A 19300-nucleotide genomic window follows, 5' to 3' on the forward strand; every position below is an offset into this window, starting at 1 on the left:
GAAGCTTCTGGTCATACCTCAAGCCAGCAGGACACCCCAACTTGGGACTCTTGTCCCTCTGGTCACCCTAGGACCTCAGTCTCTCTTCTAACCTGCTTGCAGGACTGCTTCTCTGACCTGGTCCATCCCACCTTGCAGGAGCCAAGGGAAAGAGAACATTGATCTGTAGGGTTAGGCTGTACACTGCACAAAGGCACTCAGCCAACGGGGCCAGTGTGAGCTGAAATTCAGCCTTAGGCTCCGCTTGCTAAGGTGTTTGCTGTGCTGTGGGGCTGGGTTCCCCTGAGGAAGAGGTGCCTTTTTCAGATTTGCCCAAAGCCATGTTTGGGCTGGCTGTGACCGTGGATGTCTGTTATTTCTCCTTGCAGGGTGAGGTGAGAAATGCTCTTCCCTCCTGAAGGAACAGGGCCTGCGAGGGAGCTGTTAACCAGGCTGCAGGCCTTCCCCAGGGTTAGCTCCTCAGGGGCCAGACAACCCAGGGTGGGCTGCAGCTGCCTCTCTGGGACAGATGGGGAGGTGAGGTGATGTCAGCCCCTACTCTTGGCTGTCAGATTTCACCTGGCCTGCCTGGGGCTCCGCAAACACCCCTCTTCCTCAGTCTTGAGCTTCTCATCGTCGGGGAGCAGCATACACACGGGCTCCAGCCAGCAAGAAGCGCTTTGATGGCATGGGATGGATCTCCTCTCTCTAACCCTCCTGGCCCTGAAATCCCGACGGTTCTAAGCCCTCTTCCCTCTTTTGAGGTCCTGAGCCAACAAATCTTACAGAAGAAGGTAAAATAATAGAATTTTTTAATAAATTTTTTTTTTCCCCAAACAACTTATGTTGATCTTCACCACACGGGGGCCACGGTGGAGAGGAAAGTTCTCTCCGGGCACCCTAAAAAATGTCCCGGGTAGACTTAGGAGAAAAGTATTCCTCCGGTGTCGGGAGGTTGAGGGGGGCTAGGATAAGCAGGGGCCTCAGGTTAGCCTGGCCCCAAGTGAGGCATCCCTCCAAAGGGCTCCTGGGTGGGGCTCCCTTCCCGGGAGCTTCCGAAGGCTCTGCTGGTGGAAGATGCTCTGCGGACGAAAGCCCCTCTCGTCCACGGTGGGCACTGGGAGAAGGGGACAGCGGCTGCCTGGGGTGTCCCACCCCAGCCTTGGGGTGGGAAAGAGTTAATGGCCGGAGTTGGGGAGAACAGGGCTGAGCCACCAGACGCGTCCAGACTTCCGGGGGCTGCCCTGAGCCAACAGCCCAGGAGGCAGGGAGAGGCCTGGCCAGGCCGGGTCCCCTGGGAAGAGAGGAGAGGGGAGGGGACAGGAAGGCAGCAAGGCCGGGGGGCGGGGACAGGGCCCGGCCGGCCTCAGCCGGGCGGGGCTGGGCGGGGGGTGACGATGGCCTCTTCAGTCTCAGCACCGCAGTCAGAGGTGGTGGGGCGCCAGGAGCAGGAGGCAAAGCAGAGGGGTGGGCAGCCCGGCCGAGAGCGCGGGGCCGCGGGAGTCCGGGGGCGCCTGGCAGGCAGCGCCCGGGCACGTCTGCTCCCCCCGCTGGTCCTCGCCCCCGTAGCCCCCCCAGTAGTCGTCCTCCGTGGGCGCGTCCCCGCCCTGGCGCCCCCGCGGGTCTTCGGCGGGCAGGTCTCGGTAGAGGGTGGAGGGGTCGGCGGGGGGCGCCCCGGCCTCGGCCACCCCGTACAGGTGGTTGGACGAGCTGTTGCCGCGGGCGCGGCTGCCGGGCCGCGTGGGCGCGGCGGGCGGGCAGGCCTGGAAGTCGGCGTCGCGGAGGGCGCGCAGGTCGCGGCCCTGGCGCTCCGGGGGGGTGGCGCAGGTCACGTCGGAGCTGGACACGCGCGCGCGCTGGAACCAGGCCCAGAGCGGCCGCGCGCGGCAGTCGCACGCCCAGGGGTTGGCGTTGAGCCGCAGGAACTCGAGCGCGGGCAGGTCGGCGAGCGCCTCGCCGGGCAGCGAGGCCAGGCTGTTGTTGAACAGGTAGAGGATGGTGAGGCGGCTGAGGCCGCGGAAGGCCGCGCGGTGCACGCCCTGCAGCCGGTTCCCGTGCAGCAGCAGCCGGTCCAGGCTGCCCAGGCCGCGGAACACGTGCTCCGTGAGCAGCCGCAGGCGGTTCCCGTGCAGGAAGAGGTGGCTCAGGTTGGCCAGGTCCGCGAACAGGTCATCCTGGGGGGGGGGGGGGGGGGCGGGGAGGAGGGAGAGAAGAGAGCGGTCCTTAGGGGCGGGTGGAGAGGAGGGAGAGCGCTGCGGTAGACCGGAAAGGGTTTGACCTTTTGATTAGGAGTCCTGGGTTTGAATCCTGCCTCCCCTCACCCGCGGAGAGGGTAAGGTGGGGGAACGCGATACGGTTGAGGGCAGTGGTTCTTAGACCGCTAGTGCTTTGAATCTCCTGCAGGGGCCTGCGTGCTGCCCCCTGGGTTCCTGATTCAGCAGGTCTGGGGTGCGGCCTGAGGCTCTGTTCCCGGGTGGTGCTGATGCTGCTGGTCCGAGGACCACACTTGGAGGAGGAGAACCCCGGGTTTGCTTAAGTATGCAGACCGGGCAGCCAGACTGCCTGACTTCAAGCCCTGGATCCAGCAGTCCTGACTGTGCCACTTGGGGCGAGTCTCAGGATCTCTGACTCAGTTTCTTCACCTGTGAGATGTGGAGATTAGATAAGCAACATACACTCAGTTCCTTAGAACAGGATTTCCACAGGGGTAGGCATTCTGTGGGTTGGCCAAGATTGCTGATTTGGCCGTGCCAGTAATCTCTCTAAGCCTGTTTCCGCATCTATAAAATGGGGATGAGTGTACCTCCTCCCGGGTTTGTTCTGAGGATTAAAGAAGACGATCCACACAAAGAGCAGATGGGTGAAGTGCTGGGCACAGTGCCTGGCACATTGGGATTCGGTCCAGTGAAGCCCACAGGCTCTGGAGTGACAGCCCAGGGCTTCGGATCCAGCTTGCCCTCTTTCCAGCTGCGTTACATCGGGCACGTTCTTTAGCCTCATCTAGCCTCAGTTTCCTCAGCATGTATAACCCAGAGAACAACCTGAGGGTTAGGTGAGATCATGCTGGAAGGATACAGTACCCGCTGGGCACACAGACCACCACCAATAAACGGTGGTTATTACGACAGTAGGGTCTCAGTTACAATTAGGTCCATCCCTTTTCCTCTAACAGAGAGGAGCTTCCTGGGGCTCAAAAATTCTGCTATTCTACTTGGCTGGGAAATTAATGGCACCAAGCATCAGCCCCCCTCCCCCCACCCCCGGAGGCAGCAGGGAAGGGGAAGGAAACCTGCTGTCTGATGCCCTGCATCACTGGTCCCCTTAGAGGGGCTGCCCCGCCTGCCTGCCTGGGGCTGGGGGGTGGGGGGGGTCCCAGAATCAGGCCAAGTTAGTGCTGGAAGGATCTTGAGCTCTGATTTAGAATTAATGGGGGTGAGGGAATAGGTCTAGGTATGCTGCACAGGGGAGGGTGGGTAGGAGGCAGGGGGGTGGATTCTGCATTTTATCCGGCTCACCAGCTTGGTGATGGCCAGCCAGACTTGGGAGTCAGTGCTTTGGGGTCCACCGGCCCAGCCACTCTTTATGGAGGAAAGCACAAAGACCCAGAGAGATGAAGGGCCCAGGACCCCAGCACTGAGATCCACCCCTCTGTGCGGGACATCGCTGTGGTCAGCAGGCCCAGGAAGTCTAGTTCCCAGCGATAAGAGCATACGCTGTGCTCAAGGCAGCTCACCCCTGGGTCCTGTTTCCAGGCTGTGGTTCCCACCGGTTCCTGCCAGGGGGGATGATCCCGCCCATCCCACTCAGGAGCCTGGTCGCTGGCTCTCAGGTGGGGGGAGGGCGTTGACTCCTAGCCCACACCCACAGCCTCCACCTTCCTGAGCTCCCGCATTTGCTCGCCCCCTCCCATCTGCCTTCCGCCCTCTCTGCTACAGGAACTGAGCCTGCCAAGAACCCTCCTCTTGGCCACATTGAGATCCGTCCCCTCAACCTTCTTGGCTGTCTCTGACACCAGCGTTCTCTGCCCCCTGCTGCCACCACCCCGTGTGTCCAGCTCAGGTCTCCAGTGGGCTCTCTGCACAGCCGTGGCCTCAGCCTGTCCCAGTCTGGCCTTCCTTGTCCTTGTCTTCCTGGCCCCCCCCCCGCCAGGGAGTGGGCTCTGAAACCCTTCCACTGAGACACCTAGTTAGGGTTTCTGGTTTTTTTATGGAGTGTTAGCAATAGTGGGCCCCACCCAGAGATCCCTGGTCAGGATCAGTATGGGGCGGGAGTAGAAGCAGAGGTAATCGGCACTTTGGGGACTTCCAGAGGTCAGGAAGGGAGCACCAGAGATTCAGACAACCCAGAAATTCAGGCGCCTTTGACCCACAGTCCCAACTTGGGGGCTACAGAATGCCTTAATTCCCACCTCTTCTCCTTGCCCCCTTTTCCCTCTTGTAAAAGTCCTGGCCTTGCCCTTGCTGAGCCTCCGTCTGGGGGTCCACACCCCTCCCCTCATCCAAGCTGTTGCCAAATCCCACAGCCACTTCCTGGGCTGCAGCTCTCAAGTCCCGGCCTTCCTCTCTCCCTGTTCAGACGTTCTCTGTGCATTAATAAGCTCTTGACTTTCACAGCCCTCACCCTCACCACCCCCCCACCCCCCATCACCCCCTCCCTCAGGGCTGACAGCGGTTGCTAAAGTCATCCACATCCATCTCGGAAAACCACATTTCCCTCACCTCCCCCCAGGTCAGTTCACAGCTCCCTGCATCCATTTGGAATCGCAAGGCAGCATCCCTGCCCTGCCCCCCCACCCCTCCCCCACAGCATCCTGCTCTTCACTTTGCCTTCCACCCTCCCAGCTCCAGTCTCTGGCTTGCTAGCTGGGCTGTGTGACCTTGGGCAGCTCCACGAACCTCTCTGGGCCTCAGGTGTTTTCATCTGTGAAACAAGGGACTGGAGATGGTTGATCATTAAGATCCAACCTCATCTGATATTTATGAGTAAGTGAGTCCTGGAATGTACCTCATTCATTCAACAAAACTGTATTGAGTGTCTACTCTGTGCCAGGCACCCCCACTCACAATGCTCACCAGTCTGTGCCAGGTGTCACCGTCATCGTCTGCGTCAGCATCGTCAAGCAGCTGACTTGCTGAGCTCTCACCGTGTGCCAAGCTCTGTGCTGCCCAGTCCCATGTAGCAACTCCATCATCGCGACCCCACGAGGCCGATAACATTATTATGTCCCTTCCAGAGAACAGGAGAGTGGGGCTCCCCGAAGGCAAGCCACTTGGCTAGGGTCCACCAGCCGTGTATGGTGGAATGTGGATGTGGACTCTGGGGTCAGGCGGACGGGGGCCAATGCTAGGCTACGCTCCTCAGCAGTTGGGTGACCTTGGACTGGTGCCTGAGCTTTGCTGAGGGTCAGCGTCCTCAGCTGCTAAATGGGGGGAATGACGCTTACCCTGAGCCGCCCCTCGTGCGGAGCCTTTTGCAAGCAGCATGTGCTTCCGCCCCCACAACAAACCTCTGAGGCGCAGGTCATGTTCTCCACCTTACAGATGGGCCCGGTGAGGCTCAGAGTGGTTAAGTAACTTGCCCAGAGCCACACAGCAAATCAGAAGCGGACCTGGGATTCCAATTCGGATCTGCCAGAGTGCAGAGACTGCCCTTGCGTACCGTGCAGGCTGTAACGATTAGAGGAGAGACCTGGTGTCTCTATCATCTGGTTCTCCTCAAGTAGGACGTCAGCTCCAGGAGAGCAGGGACACTGTTTCTGTTCACCGCCAGAATCCCTCGCATATGGCAGGTGCTCTGTAAATATCCAGTGATGAGCGAACCCCCCCTGGTGCAGTGCCTGGCCTACAACAGACGGTCCATGAGAAACTCCACCCCATCCCACCTCCACCTTCCTCTTCCTGAAAAGCTGTGGCCCTCTCACCGCCTCCGAAGCTCCCCTCTCTGGGCAGGCGCCATCTTGGGTCACACCTGCACTCTGTGGGTCTCACCCCAGCCCGCGTGTCTCCTCACCTGCCTATGGCATCTCCCAGGCAGAGGCTGGCTCTTTCTCCTCTATGAAGGGCCAGGTGCGAAGACACTTCCTTCCCATGATCCCCAGCACCGTTCACACCAAGGGGTGCCTGACACACATGTCCCGTTTCAGGGGACCCCCTGCCCTCACCGTGTCCACTCAAGGCCCCCTTTGCCTAGGCCTTTCCTGACCCCAGGCTCTGGCTGCCATTCCTGGCCTGAGGGTCGATGGAGGGTCATGGCATCATGACATGATTTATTCTGCACTGAACTATGTGCTTTATATACACAAATGCATTTGCTTTTTACAGCCGTTCTTTGTGGCAGGTACTACTTTTATCCGCCCCCCCCCCCTTTTAAAGATGAGGAAACTGAGGTTCAGAGTGGGGGGGGAACCTTGCCTAAAGTTCAGTAAGTCGGAAAATAGAGCAGGGGGATTCAAACTCGGGTCCTCGGGCCCCAAAGTCGTCATTCTGAACCAACTGATCTATATTGCTAAGGAGGTCAGGGGCTCCGTAGGAGTAGTTGTTGAACTACTGGCTGTAATAGGATAATGATGATAGCACCCGCATTGAGTGTGGCTCGGGGCTAAGTGTTCCACCTTACAAAATGTCCCAGATAAATGTTAAGTGCCATCACGATTGCCATTTTAGAGACGAGGAAATGGAAGGCCGGGAGGTTGAGTAATTTGTCCTAAGTCCTACGGGAGCCAGGATTTGAACCTCGGTTTAGCAGACTCCAAGGCGTGTGCTCTCAAAGGGGAGCCCACACTGCTGTACTTCCTGTGCCCGGACAGAGGCCGGTGGAGAAGTCTGAGTGGACGCAGGCTCAGATGCCACCCGCCCTTCCTGGTTGAGTGGCCTCGGGAGCTTCTATCCCGTGTCCCTATTGCCAGGTTCACGTGAGGCTCAGCAAGATGGTGGGACACGCTAGCCCCCTGTCACGTGGCCTCTGTGCAGTGGTTTAAGAGACTTCGCGGGAAGAGGCCTTCTATCTACAAAGTCTTTGGGACTCTCGGCCTCCACTTCCTCATCTGTGGAGGAAACAGCCTCCAACGGGGCTACGGAAATGAGGTGAGGTGGCCGAATAGACTTCATACACCCTGAGATCCGGGGCGAATTTAGGCAGGCAGGAAAAGGGAGGGAGTATTCTGGGACCCACTCATGGCCTCAGGATAATCCAAGAGGTTGACCCAAATCTCCAGGATTGGGTCCAAGATGGGCCATTTCACCAAGACCAATGTTAAATGAGGTTTGTTTCTCTTTTTAAAATAGTGTTTTAACAAGCATTTATATAGTGCTTACCGTATGCCAAGCACTATTCTAAGTGCCTTACAAATTATTCATGCACTGAACGCTTATAAAATCCCTGGGAGATGGGGGCTGTTGCTGCCCCCGTTTTACAGATGGGCAAACTGGGGTTCAGGACGGTCAAAATTTGTCACACGCCTGTAAACGACACCAGAGTCGATGCCTGTCGATGCCTGTGCCAGACGCACAGTGTGCCCACTGAGCAGTAGTGGATGCTACTGTTATCATTATTTTTGCAGTGATAATAGCCATGACAAGATTTCCAGCATCCTCTGCATTTTTCTTCTTGTCTGTCTCCCCCCACTAGAATGCTATCTCTGAAGGCAGGGAGCTTGGTCTGTTTTGTTCCCTGCTGAGTCCTTGGCACCCAGCCCATAATGGGTGCTGGACGCAGGTTTGTTAGGGTATTGTCATTAACACTGTCCACGTCAACACTGACCTGATGTTCAAATTGGCACACTGGTGAGACCAGGCAGGCACCGACCTGGGGAGGAGCAAGAGCCTTCCAGGCTTATGTGGGGAGAGGGGAGAATTTGGATGTCCTTGCCCCCTTTCCAGCCAGAGGCTATGTAGCCAAGGGAGGAATTTCTTCCAGAGTGGTTTGGAGGGTGTGTGATTGCTTCCTGGGGAAATAGAACGGGAGGATCTGGCTGTCAAACAGTCAGCATAACAACAACAATAAACAATATTTAGATCAATGACAATAACAATAAATAGCAATTACTGTTATTCCTTCCGTTTCCAGAGCATCCATTTTCCAGCTACTTAACAGCCCTTTACCCTTTTGTTCTTCTTCCCTTGCACTGGGATGCCAGGTCTGGGGGACAGGAATCCAGAAAGGGGAGGACTTGCCCTCGTCCCATTACCCAGTGAGCTGGAGAGAGGCAGAGCCTCCCATGGGGCATAATGGTAGGGGCTCTGCCCTCTTGCTGTTCCTCCCTGGGATGTGGGAGGGTGTGGGGGCAGGTGAGAAAATCAGCCACAAAGGCCTTCGGGCTGGGTGCCCGGTGAAAGGCAGAGCCCCTCGAAGGCAGCCAAGGGGGAAAGGAGGGATCACAGAAAGAGACACACACATACACCCAGACAGACATGGGGGAGTGTGTGGGGTGGGCGTGTGAAGGGAGACAGACAGAAGAGGCAGAAGAAGACAGATGGGGGAGGCAAGTTGGTGAGAGAGGCAGAGAGGGACAGAAAAGGATAGACAGACAGACAGCCGGGCAGAGGGAGACAGATGGGGGGTTGGAGAGTTAGTGAGAGAGGCAGCAAGGGACCCAAACAGGCACAGACAGGAAGACAGAGGAGAGAAAACAAAAGAGAACCCCGCCTGGAGAGAGTGAGAGGGACACAGAAACTTAGAGAAGGGGCAGGGAAATAGAGATGCTTTGGCAGGACGGGTGTCCCCATGGGCACCTGGACGGAGCAGCCCGGGGTCCTGGGAGAGCTCTGCGCATGCGCGCGCAGCCCCGGGCGGGGCCGGCTCACCTGTAGGTGGAGCAGGCTGTTCTCCTGGAGGTAGAGGTACTGCAGGCTGACCAGGCCGCGGAAGATGTTGCCGGGCAGGCTGCTGAGCTGGCAGCGGTACAGATGCAGCGACTGCAGCCGCTCCAGGCCCTGGAAGGTGTCGGGCTCCAGAGAGCGCAGGTGCCGGTTGTCGCCGAGGTCCAGCTCCTCCAGGGCCTGCAGGTGGCGGAAGGTGCCCGGGTAGATGGTGGAGAGGTTGTTGGAGAAGAGCCACAGGGTGAGCAGGCTGGGCCCGAAGGTGCCGGGCCGCAGCGTGCGGATGAGGTTGTTCTGCAGGAAGAGTCGCTGCGTGCTGGGCGGCAGGGACAGCGGCACCGAGGAGAAGTTGTTGGCCTGGCAGCTCACGGTGGGCGGGGACGAGTAGCAGGTGCAGAGCATGGGGCAGCTGGGGGCCGCTGGGGGCAGGGCCAGGAGCATCAGCAGGAGGCCGGCCGAGGCGGGACCTGTGGGGAGAGGGAGGCGGGTCTGGGTGGGCTGCGGGCCAGGGTGGGGTGCGGGGGACACCTCACCGCAGGGCTTCTCGGGGAGGCGTTCTGGGTGCATCCCTAGAGTCGCGAGAAGCCCCAGCCACCTCTGATTTTTGAGGCTCCTGGTGTGTTAAAAAATAAAGAGATGCCAAGAGGGCACTGTAGACAGCGAGGTTTAACGTTGTTTGACGAGTGGTGGTCTTTTCTCAACTGGTTCCACTGTGGTAGGTTTGGCCATGTGGACTGCCAGGGCTCCCTCCCCCCGCCCCGCCTCGGTGTGGTGCGCCTGATGGTTCTTTGCTGCCAGGGGCAGTCCTATATGATGTCCTATTTCGGGTATTCCTCTACCCGCTAGATGCCAGTCACACCTGCCCCCTGGTTATGATAACCAAAATGTCTCCAGACATTGCCAGATGTCCCTTGGGGAGTGAGTCGCCCCCATTTGAGATCGGCTGGAACTAAATTGAGAGCCTTGGTGAATCTAAGGCCCGTGCATGGTGGCCCTCTCTGGCTGACCTGGGGTCTGGCCCTGCAGAATCCACTGCTGCCTGCAGCCCCCTCCCTCGCCTGCCGGCAGCTTTCACCTTTCACCTTGGAAGAACCAGGGCCTCTCCAAGCTGGAAGGGCCCTTAGGGACCAGGGGCAAGTGCGTTTCTATCTGGGGCCAGCGGCCGCCTGCAACAGAATCAGCCGGGTGGTCCTGGAAAGATTACAGAATCGGAATTCCTGGGGGGCAGCCTGGGAATCTGCATTTTTATACCACACGCTGTTCTCATTCGAAGTCACTTAAAGATGTATATACGTATATATATTTTCAAGCAACTTGAATACTGGAAATAGCTCAGCCTTCTTATGATACGGATGGAGAAGCAGGCCTAAGGGCCTGGGGCTAAAGAGCCGAGTCTAGGCCCCTGTATCCCTGTGCAGGACCCCCTCGTCCATCCCTGTCCCCTGGTCTTCTTGCCTTGCCTGCAGCTCGTAAGCTTGTGGACTGGACCTAGCTTGACCTCTGCCCTTTACCATGACTTCCAGATGACTCCTGGGATTTTCTGCTGGCACGTTGGCCTGGGGTGAAGGGGAGCCTCCACCCCACAACCCGGACACTGATTCCCTGGGCACACATAGACTGAGAGCCTTCTGCTTCAAGCAATGTATTAGGCCCATGAAGGCCGAGGGGAGGAAGATGGGTGCTTGGACCCAGGACCCGAGGTTTTCTGGGCTTTCTGGGCTTCAGAGACTCCAGGGGAGAGACCGAGGGTCTGTGACTTTAAGTGGTGCCTTGTGCTCTGGAGGTTGCCGTGTGGCGTGTGTGTGTGTGTGTGTGTGTGTGTGTGTGTGTGTGTGTGTGATGGTAGGCAAGGGGTGTGGCGTGGGTATCGTGGACCCTCTGCCACGCCTCCTCGCCTGGGGGGACACACGGGTGCGGGGGCGGGAGACCCCATGCCTGATGTGTGCGGTGTTCCCGTTCCCCCACCTCGGGCGCCACCCCAACTCTGACCGGGCCCCTCCTGGCGCTGTGCGGTGCGAGCGTGCGAGCGTGTGCCGGCTGCACTCCGCGTGTGTGTGAGTGCGGCCCCGTGCGTGTGTAGGCTGGGTGTGATGTAATACTCAGTGACACAGCGGCTGCTGTTCCGTTCCTTCACACCACCTCCGCGTTTCTCGGCCCTTCTCACCCCTCCCCCGTGCGGCGTTTCACGATTACTTTCTCCTCCTGAGTTTTTCAGAGCCACGTGGGGTGGAGGGGCGTGTCTCTCACCCCTCATCTGAACCAGGCGGGGGGGGGGGGGGGGGGGGGGGGGGGGGGGGGGGGGTGGAGCGCAGCAGGGAACCCTGGGTGGGTTTCACGAGGACTGAGGTTTGGGGCTAAGAACAGGAGATCTCAGAGCTGGAAAGGTCCTCCAGGCTCATCGGGTTCAAGTTCTTATTCTATGGAGGGCACATTGGGGCTCAGAGAGGGCAAGGAACTTGCCCAAGGTCACACAGCAAAGTGGTTGATGGGGCAGGGACCAAAAAGGAGTCTCCTGATGCCTGGCCAGGACACTTCTCTTCTTAGCAGTCCCCCTCTGAGCTTGCTTCCCCAAGGACTTGACGCCAGGGGAAGTCAAATCCTTTTTCTGATCCTTAATCCCACCCCTTATCCACAAGCTCACAAGAGAGTGTGAGCTCTGAAGGCCACAGCCCTCCAGAGGATTAGGGAGCTCTTCCCTCAGCCTCCAGGGCTGCCCGGTGCCCCAGGAGAGACAGGGGAAGGATGTGCAATCCCACCGCTCTCCAGAGTCAGGGGCCACTCACTGGCCCCAGGGTCTCCTCCAGCCTAGAGGCCAAGGGTGCCGGGGCTGACTCACAACTCCCTGGCCCCCTGCTTGCCCACATCAGGGGGCTCCTCTCTTCTTTCCCCACGCCCCCTCCACCTGCCCCTGTATCCGCCCCTCCATCACGGCCCACTGCCCCAAGTTGGAGCTGGTGTTCCCTGCAGGGTCTTTGAGGAGGGGCCCTGAGCAGGGGGCCCCTCTGTGACAGCTGCTGCGTAACAGTGACTCTGTTACCATTTCTGGCCCTCTCTGCCGTGCAAAGCAGCTGTAACCCAAGGAGCCTCATCCATAATTCAGGCTGCGGCTCTCACTGGAGGCAAGGAGGAGGGGAAGGTGGGGGGCGCTGGGTTTCTCTGCCCCCCACCCCCGGCCCCTGCTGGAGCGCTCCTGGGCAGAGGCAGTGGGGGCTGGCGGGCCGCACCTCTCTCCCTCCTCCGCCCTCGGTCTGTGCCGTGGTGTGAGCCCTTTCTCTTCTCGCCACACGGTCCCTTCCCCACCCCCTGCTTCCCACGGCTCCTCACCATTACTCCTTCCCTCCAGGCCTTGTCTCCTTTCCCTCCCTGAGGACCACATGTCTGCTCCCATCTCCCATTTTGTGACTCCCTAGCAAAGGCCAGGGCAAGATACAGAGCGTCGGAGCTGGAAGGGGGAGTGGGTACGTCAGTGGCCAAAACGCTTATTTCACAGGCAGTGCCACTGAGGGCCAGAAAGGGGAAGGGTCAGTTTCTGAGTGAGCAGCTCAGGCCTCCTGACATGAATGTCTGACAGTCTGCCTTCAATATCTTTCTTGAAGCCTTCAGTTCACTGAAGCCCTCACTACTTATAAGGGACGGAGGAAAGGTGGTGGTGACAGCCTCCCCCACCCTCTTGGCTCACCCCGTCCTCTCTCTTTCCTCCTCTTCCTTTTTTCTAAAGTCAGCAGGTGATGGCTAGAGCCGCAGGGGAGCGCAGAGCAGGGGTGGGCAGAAGCCATCTGTCATTAAGCACCTACTGTGCTCCAGGCACGGTATTTCTACGTAGAGAAATAGTGTCTTTACGCATAGAGTATAATGTAACATAACCCCGTGAGGTCAATATTATTGCCCCCAATTTTCAGGCGAGGGGAGGGAGGCTCAGGCACAGAAAATGAGTTGCCCCAGGTTCTGCAGCTGGAGACCCCATATCATCCACAGAACCCACACCTGAGTGTGACAGTCACTGCCCTTAAGGTAAAGGGAGACAGAAACTGCACCCAGGTGCACGGGGCTGGGCCAGCCATGATGCCCTTCCGGGTGAGAGCAAAGAAGGGACCCAGGCTCTCTGCAGATTTCCTCTTCTGGGCTCCAGCTTGTGGCTACTTTAAGGGACGGCCCATTTTGGAGTCAAAAAGGAATGACTAGTGTCCAGGAGATAGGGTGAGGATTGACCTGCCCGGGGAGCGGAGAGAGGCCAGTACATGGTATCGATCCCGGAAGGCTGAGGGGCCTGGAGCCAAAACGTATCCATTCACCGAGAGACCATTGTCAAGGACTCTGGGCTATCACCCTGGAGTACCAAGGCTCAGAAACAAGGTTCTCACCCCAAGAGCCACCTTTTAGTCCCGAGGCTCTGGTGAGAGAAGGAGCTTGAGGAGGAGGAGGTGGATGGACTCTGGGTTGGGGGGCAGATGCCAGGGTGCTAACCCAGCGGGCAGAGTGGCCCCGGGAAAAGATGCCCCCTGGAAGGGGCATCCAGGGCTCTGGCTCTGCGGGAAGGGCACAGGGTCCCAGATGAACAACAAACGGTTCCAGACCCAGAAGGCTGGGAAAGGGCTGCGGCCTGGCAGGCAGATGCTGAGGGGGGTAGGGGCTGAGGAGGTGGGGGCGCAGAGAAGGATGGAGGTGGCAGTGATGCCTGTGACGCAGGGGCCTGGGGAAGCACTGATGCGGGTGACAGAGGGTTAGAGCTGCTGCAAACAGCTTCTCACTCTGCCAGAATGTGACACCCCAAAATAAGCAGCCGCCAGGGTGGTGGTGGCAGGATCCGACGGCAGGGCCCAGAGATATAAATGGCAGCACGCAGCCAGCCAAGGTGCCCACCTTTGGAGGCTGCCACCCCACTCGAGTGTCCTCACCCTTGCCCCCTCACAGCCGCCCCCAAGGCCCTGAGCTCAGAGCTCCCCAGGCTGGCCCACCGACCACTGCCTGGGAGAAGGGACGTGCCAGGCGGGCGCTTTGGGAATGGAGGGCTTCCCACGTGGAAGTGGTTACCAGAAGCCTCTTTGTCTCATCCCTAGGCAGCCCCCTCTGGTACCTCTCTCCCTTCTAGTCCCCTTCCTCCTCTTCCTTCCCTCCTTCCTTCCCAGCCCCAGCCCCAGGCCCAGCCCCTCTCCCATTTATGATTCGCTATCCGTGATCCTGGTGTTCATCCTGGATCCTCTTCCCGGCTCCTGACACCCCATCTCCATCCACCACCTCTTTCTGGTTTCTAGGTTCCCCGTCTTCCCACTCCCCTTTCCTTCCTGGTCCCTAGGGTCCCAGCCTCCCTCCCTCTTTCCCATTACGCATCCTCCTTTCCCGATTCTGGGTCCCATTCCCTCGCTTTCTCTCCATCTCTCTCCCAACCTGGTCTCCCCTTTCCTTCTCTCTTCCTCGGGCCTCACCTGGGTCCCACTTCCCTCCAGGTTTTTCCCGTCTAACCTTTATTCCTCCTCCTCTCTCTCCGTCTCTCCCCTAAACCACTTTCTCCATCACCGACTGCCTCTTGCTCTCCCCCTCTCTCTGACCCCTTCCCCACCCCACCCCCAATCTCCGGTCCACACCCTAGTTTGTCACTCAGTCCGTGAAGCTACCCCCCCCCCCCCCTTCTAGCGCCCTCCATCTGTCTTACCAGGCAGGGCCTTTTGGGTTTCCCTCCGAGCCTCCCATCCTCCCAGACAGCCCCCTACCCACACCCCCAGTCTTCCCAGGTGACTGGAAAGTGCTGAGGCACGGGGCACGAGGAGTTGCTGAGTCGGCGCTTCCCCAGCCGGCCAGAGTCCTCAGCGTCCCCCGGAGCAGGTGGAGCCCGGGCCGGGTCCGCCTGCCCCTGCGTCCCCCCTCGGTCACGAGCTACCCGCACCTCCCAGCAGGCTCGAGCCGGGTGAGCTCCTCCAGCCGGCCACCCTGGGCGCGGGGGCGGGGCCCCCAGCTAAGCTCTCCCCCCCCATCCCCAGGCTCCTTCCCACCCCCACGACTGCCCCACCCTCACGCCCGGGGGGGAGGGGGCACCCGGCTCCCCTCCCCGGGTTGCCCTCCGCCGGCCGGCGGGCTGAGGTCCCTACCTTGCAGCAGGCGCCCGAGCCCGGGCAGCATCTTGTCTCGACGCTCGGGGGAGGGGGCGGCGGGGGGAGGGCGCTCCCACTCGCTCCCTGAGCCCGCCGGACGGACGGCGGGGACTCCGCGGGGCTCCGGGAGGGCCCGGGAGTCCCCGGGCTGTGTGGCCGGGCCGCGAGGCTCTACCCTGCGCCCCCCGGGTTGCGGGCCTCCGGAGGAGCCATCGGCCCCGACGGGACGGGGCGGGGCGCGACGGGGCTGGGAGGGCTGGAGCTGGCCGTCGACGCCCGGTGCCAGCGCCCCCCAGCAGCGCGAGCGGCGCGCGAGTCCGTCAGTCCGTCGGTCCGTGCGCCCCGGCTGCTCGCCGAGGGAGAGTGGGGACAGCGAGGATGCACTTCCCAACCACCCCCACTCCTTCCCGCACTCGCTGGCTCCTCCCTCGCTTCCTAGCCAGCCGACTTAACCCTCTCCTGGCCACTAGGAGGCGGGCGCGGCTCTCCAGCCCCTTCCATCCCGACCCCCTCCCCCGCTGGGGGAACCCGGAGGACGGTGTTCGATCGCCTTCGCGAAGCCTTGCTTCGAGAGAAATCCTTTCCTGGGGGAGGGGGGCGGCGGCGGCGGTGCAGTAGTGTGAGGGAACCCTGTGGACTTGTCCAGTCCCCCCTCCCAACTTTCCCGGAGGAGATGGGCTCCTGGGTCACCTCTCCTTCTTGCCGCGTCCCCAGCGCCAAAGTCCAGGCCTCCACATTTCTCTTTCCTGGGAGAGCTCCTAGATTCCACTTTCCCTTCCGTTCGCAGACCCCAGGCCCGGAGTGTGTGCGATTAGAAGAATAGCATATGCAAGAGTTTGCGTGTGCAAGATGGAGTGTATATGAGCGTGCACGCGCGCACAAGGACACTTGTGAAGGTGTGACTCTGGAGTGTTTGCGCGCGACCTTCTGAACGGGCCCGGGGAAGAGGGGGGCACGTGAGTGTGCGGATGGGTGAGCCGCAGAGTGCCCACCAGCGTGCGGGGCTGCACTGGTGGGAAACATGAGGAGTGCTAGAGTTTGGCGCCAGTGAACTTGGGATGGCTGGCAGGGGGATAGGGCCTGGGTGTGTGTGCCCTTAATGCGTTTGCGAAGGGGTGCAAGTTTGGGTGCGCGTGCGAGTGTGTGCATTTTTAAGTGTGAGTGTGATGTGACCTAAAGGGAATATCTCATCTCCTGCGTGGGGAAGAGACCACTGATTTTACACGAGCTGCTTCTTCCTCTAAAAGAGGGTTGCGTTCTGATCCCGACGGAGCCCCTCGCGCCTCGTGTGGCCGCGTTCGAGGCTATACCATCCGATCCGTGACCTAAGCGTCTCCTTACAAAGACAGCGAGGACAATGACCCCGGCCGCGACCCCGCCCCGGGCGCCCAGCACCCGGCCCTCGGAGCCGCCCCGGCTCCGGACAGGCGCGCGGCCATGGGGGAAGGCGCTTCGGGGACGGTGGCCTTGCGGCACCCGCGGGGTAGGCGCTGCGGGAGCGGCGCGTGCCGCGCGGGCCAGGGCCATCTGCGCGCAGCCCCACCCGAGGAAGCGCGAGAGCCCCGGGCAGCCGCTCCCGGGAGCACAGAAAAAGAACCCCTCGCCCCCGCTGCCTCCTCTCTGGCTCCTCCTCTCCTGTCGGTGCCAGAGTCCAACGCAGCCCCTGGCATACAGTCGGCGCTTTATAAATGCCGGTTTCTTTTCCCCATTCATTCCCCGCTCCACCCATAGTCTCTCATTCTTCCCTGGCTCTCATTCGACTTCTCTCACTTTCTTCCCCCACCCTTATTCATATTTTGTAGTCTCTGTCTCTCTGTTCCACCCCCCCCCCCCATTCCTTCCTCTCTCCCTCCTGCCTCTCTCCCTGTCATTTCCTATCTTTATGCATCTGTCTCTATCACTAACTTCTCTGTCTCTCTCACCGTCTCTCCGTGTCTCTGTAGCCTCCCTTCTGTCCCATGGCCCTCTGCCTCTCTGCCTCTACATCTCTGTGTCTCTTGTCTGTTTCTCGGTGTCTGCCTCCGTCTCCCCACCCCCATTTCATTGGCAGGCTCTCGGCAGTCTTGCACCTGGACGCTCGGGCGCCCCCTGCCGGTTTGTCGCCTGCCCTTCCTGGGCTCTCTCCTCACCTAATGTCCTCTGCCGCGCCTCTCTGGTTCAGGAGAGGCAGGAGCGGAAAGGGGCGTCTCTGGGGCTCCAACCCCCCTCCCATCTCTAGAAGGCAGGAATAGGCCCCAGCGTTTCCTGGGACCCACCCTGCCGAGGCCCCGCGCCTGGGAGGAGGGCCTGGAGGGGGCGGCGGGGAGGGAGTGTTGGGGGTAGCAGGGTGGGATTTGGCGTCCTTCCCCGGAATGAGCCGCGGCACAATCTGTCGCTGGGTTTGTTTGCCGAGCTGCCTCCGGAGCGCAGTGGGGCTGGCTCCCGGGGAGCGAAATATCACAAGATGCGGAGACAGACGCTGAGGGGCGGGTGGGCGGCGGGCTGACTCAGGTGTGCTGTCATCGGCTCCCTGGGCCCGCGCTCTTCTGAGAGGGGTGGGAGGACCCCTGGCCCCCAACACAGGCCAGCACGCGAAGCTGGGAGGGGAGCCTCCATCCCGGGGTGAGATGCAGTTGGAAAGGGGTGCTCCTGCCCATAATCCTTGGCTCCGTGCCTCTCTTTCGGGGCTTGGGAGACCCAGAGACACCTTCCACTTGGCCGCCCCTCAGAGGGTCGCAGACCCTCTGCTCACATCCCATTGTACAGCCGTGCAGTTTCTTATAATCTGCTGACTCACCACTTTCCCGCATTAGACTGCCAGCTTTTTGAGGGCAGGAAACTCCTCTCCTCCGTCTTTGTGTCCCCAGCAAATGCTCAATGAACCCTTTTGGATGGATGGATGGATGGATGGATGGATGGTGGGTGGCTGGGTGGGTGGATGGTTGCTTTACAGGAAGTACCACAATGCATTTGGCCTTCCCTGTAGAGCGTTCTGACCCCTTGTTTCTCTCCCTGTCCACACCTGCATCCCCCATGCCCCCCCCCACCCTGCTCCCACCCCCCCAATCCCACCTCCAGACGGTCAGGGAATTGGAAACCACTCTCCCTCCAGTCTGAAGACCAGCGTTCTCTAGATGACCCTAAGTAAGTTAATTCTTTTTCTGGTCCTTCAGTTTCCTCATCTGTACAGTGGGAACATACTCATAAGGCTTCAGTACATCTCCAACCACTCAAGATATGAGAAAGTGCTTAGTAAAATGAAGTTCTGACCCGTGTCCGTGGTGATAACCAATTGTCCTTACTGTTTTGGTGGTCGTTCTTAAGATCTTTGTCCCAGTGGAATCAGGCACCACGTGTGAACATGAGTTTGGCTTCTACAGTTAGATGTTTTGACATCCGAGGGAGTAAGCTGATGGCAAGATACAAAGGATGGTTGTGTCATAGGGCATCTGGGTCCATCCCTGCCTGGCTGGACACTTACTTGGCCAGTCTCTGGGGGTACTGGGTCCTCTGGACTCGCCACAGAGCTGGCCTGCCCTCTGGTGGCTGTATGTGGATCTGCAGCCCCAAGGGAAACCCAAGGATCTTCAGGAATGGACTGATGGGATGGATGGATTTTCCCGGAGAAGGGGGAGGGTCCCTCTTGTGGAAACCTCCTTTGGAAAGGAGGTCAGGTACAGGAAACAAGACACTGGCACACATTAGGTGAGTCTCGACTTCCTCTACGAGTGCCCACTTACTAACAGCACTCCTACTCTCACTGTGACCCCCAGGGCTCCTGTTTCCCCTGGGGGAACCCATCTCGTGAGTCCACAGAACGTCCCTGGCTCTTTCTGACACCTGATTTGGCAACTTCATTGTGTAGGACACTTGGCGGGCGGCGGCCAAAGTGGGGGTGGCTCTGGGGTCCAGGGCAGGTTCCTACTGCAGCTCCACTGCTGACTTAGCTCCAGGACTCTGGGCAGGGTGTTTACCTGTTCTTAGCCCCAGTTTTCTCAGCCAGAAAATGGAAGGGGGGCAGTACTAGTTCCCAGGGCGCGGGGTTGTCTGAGGATTAAATGAGATAAAACATGAAAGAACCTAACAGAGTACCTGACCCTGTGCTCAACAAACTCTAATAAAATTACTATTAATTTTCTTTTTCAGCCTCACAACAACCGGCAGAAATAGATATTGCCGTCTAGTGGCAGAGGGTAGGGTGGGGACCCGAGGTCACAGCTGATTCTGGGAGTCGGTGTTGAGTTACCTGTTTTGTTTTTTTTTTTAAGTTTATTTATTTTTGAGAAGGGGGAAGGGGCAGAAAGAGGGAGACAGAGAAACCCAGGCAGGCTCCATGCCAGCTGCCGTCAGCACAGAGCCTAACACGGGGCTCAAACCCACAAACTGTGAGATCATGACCTGAGCCGAAATCAAGAGTCGGACACTTAACCAACTGAGCCA

General features: G+C 59.5%; 1 protein-coding gene across 1 annotated transcript; it reads right to left on the reverse strand.

The window, feature by feature from the left end:
- Positions 1-774: 774 nt before the first annotated feature.
- RTN4RL2 (reticulon 4 receptor like 2) lies at positions 775-15285 on the reverse strand. The gene is made up of 3 exons (XM_053899692.1): positions 14879-15285; positions 8781-9262; positions 775-2153 (listed from the first exon to the last, which is right to left on the reverse strand). Exons 1-3 carry the CDS (start codon positions 14907-14909, stop codon positions 1404-1406), a joined length of 1263 nt encoding a protein of 420 aa, XP_053755667.1. The 5' UTR covers positions 14910-15285; the 3' UTR covers positions 775-1403.
- Between the last annotated feature and the right edge of the window lie 4015 nt (positions 15286-19300).

The sequence above is a fragment of the Panthera pardus genome, unplaced genomic scaffold (genome assembly GCF_024362965.1).
Source record: "Panthera pardus isolate Hobbes unplaced genomic scaffold, ASM2436296v1 HiC_scaffold_12, whole genome shotgun sequence".
NCBI lineage: Eukaryota > Metazoa > Chordata > Mammalia > Carnivora > Felidae > Panthera > Panthera pardus.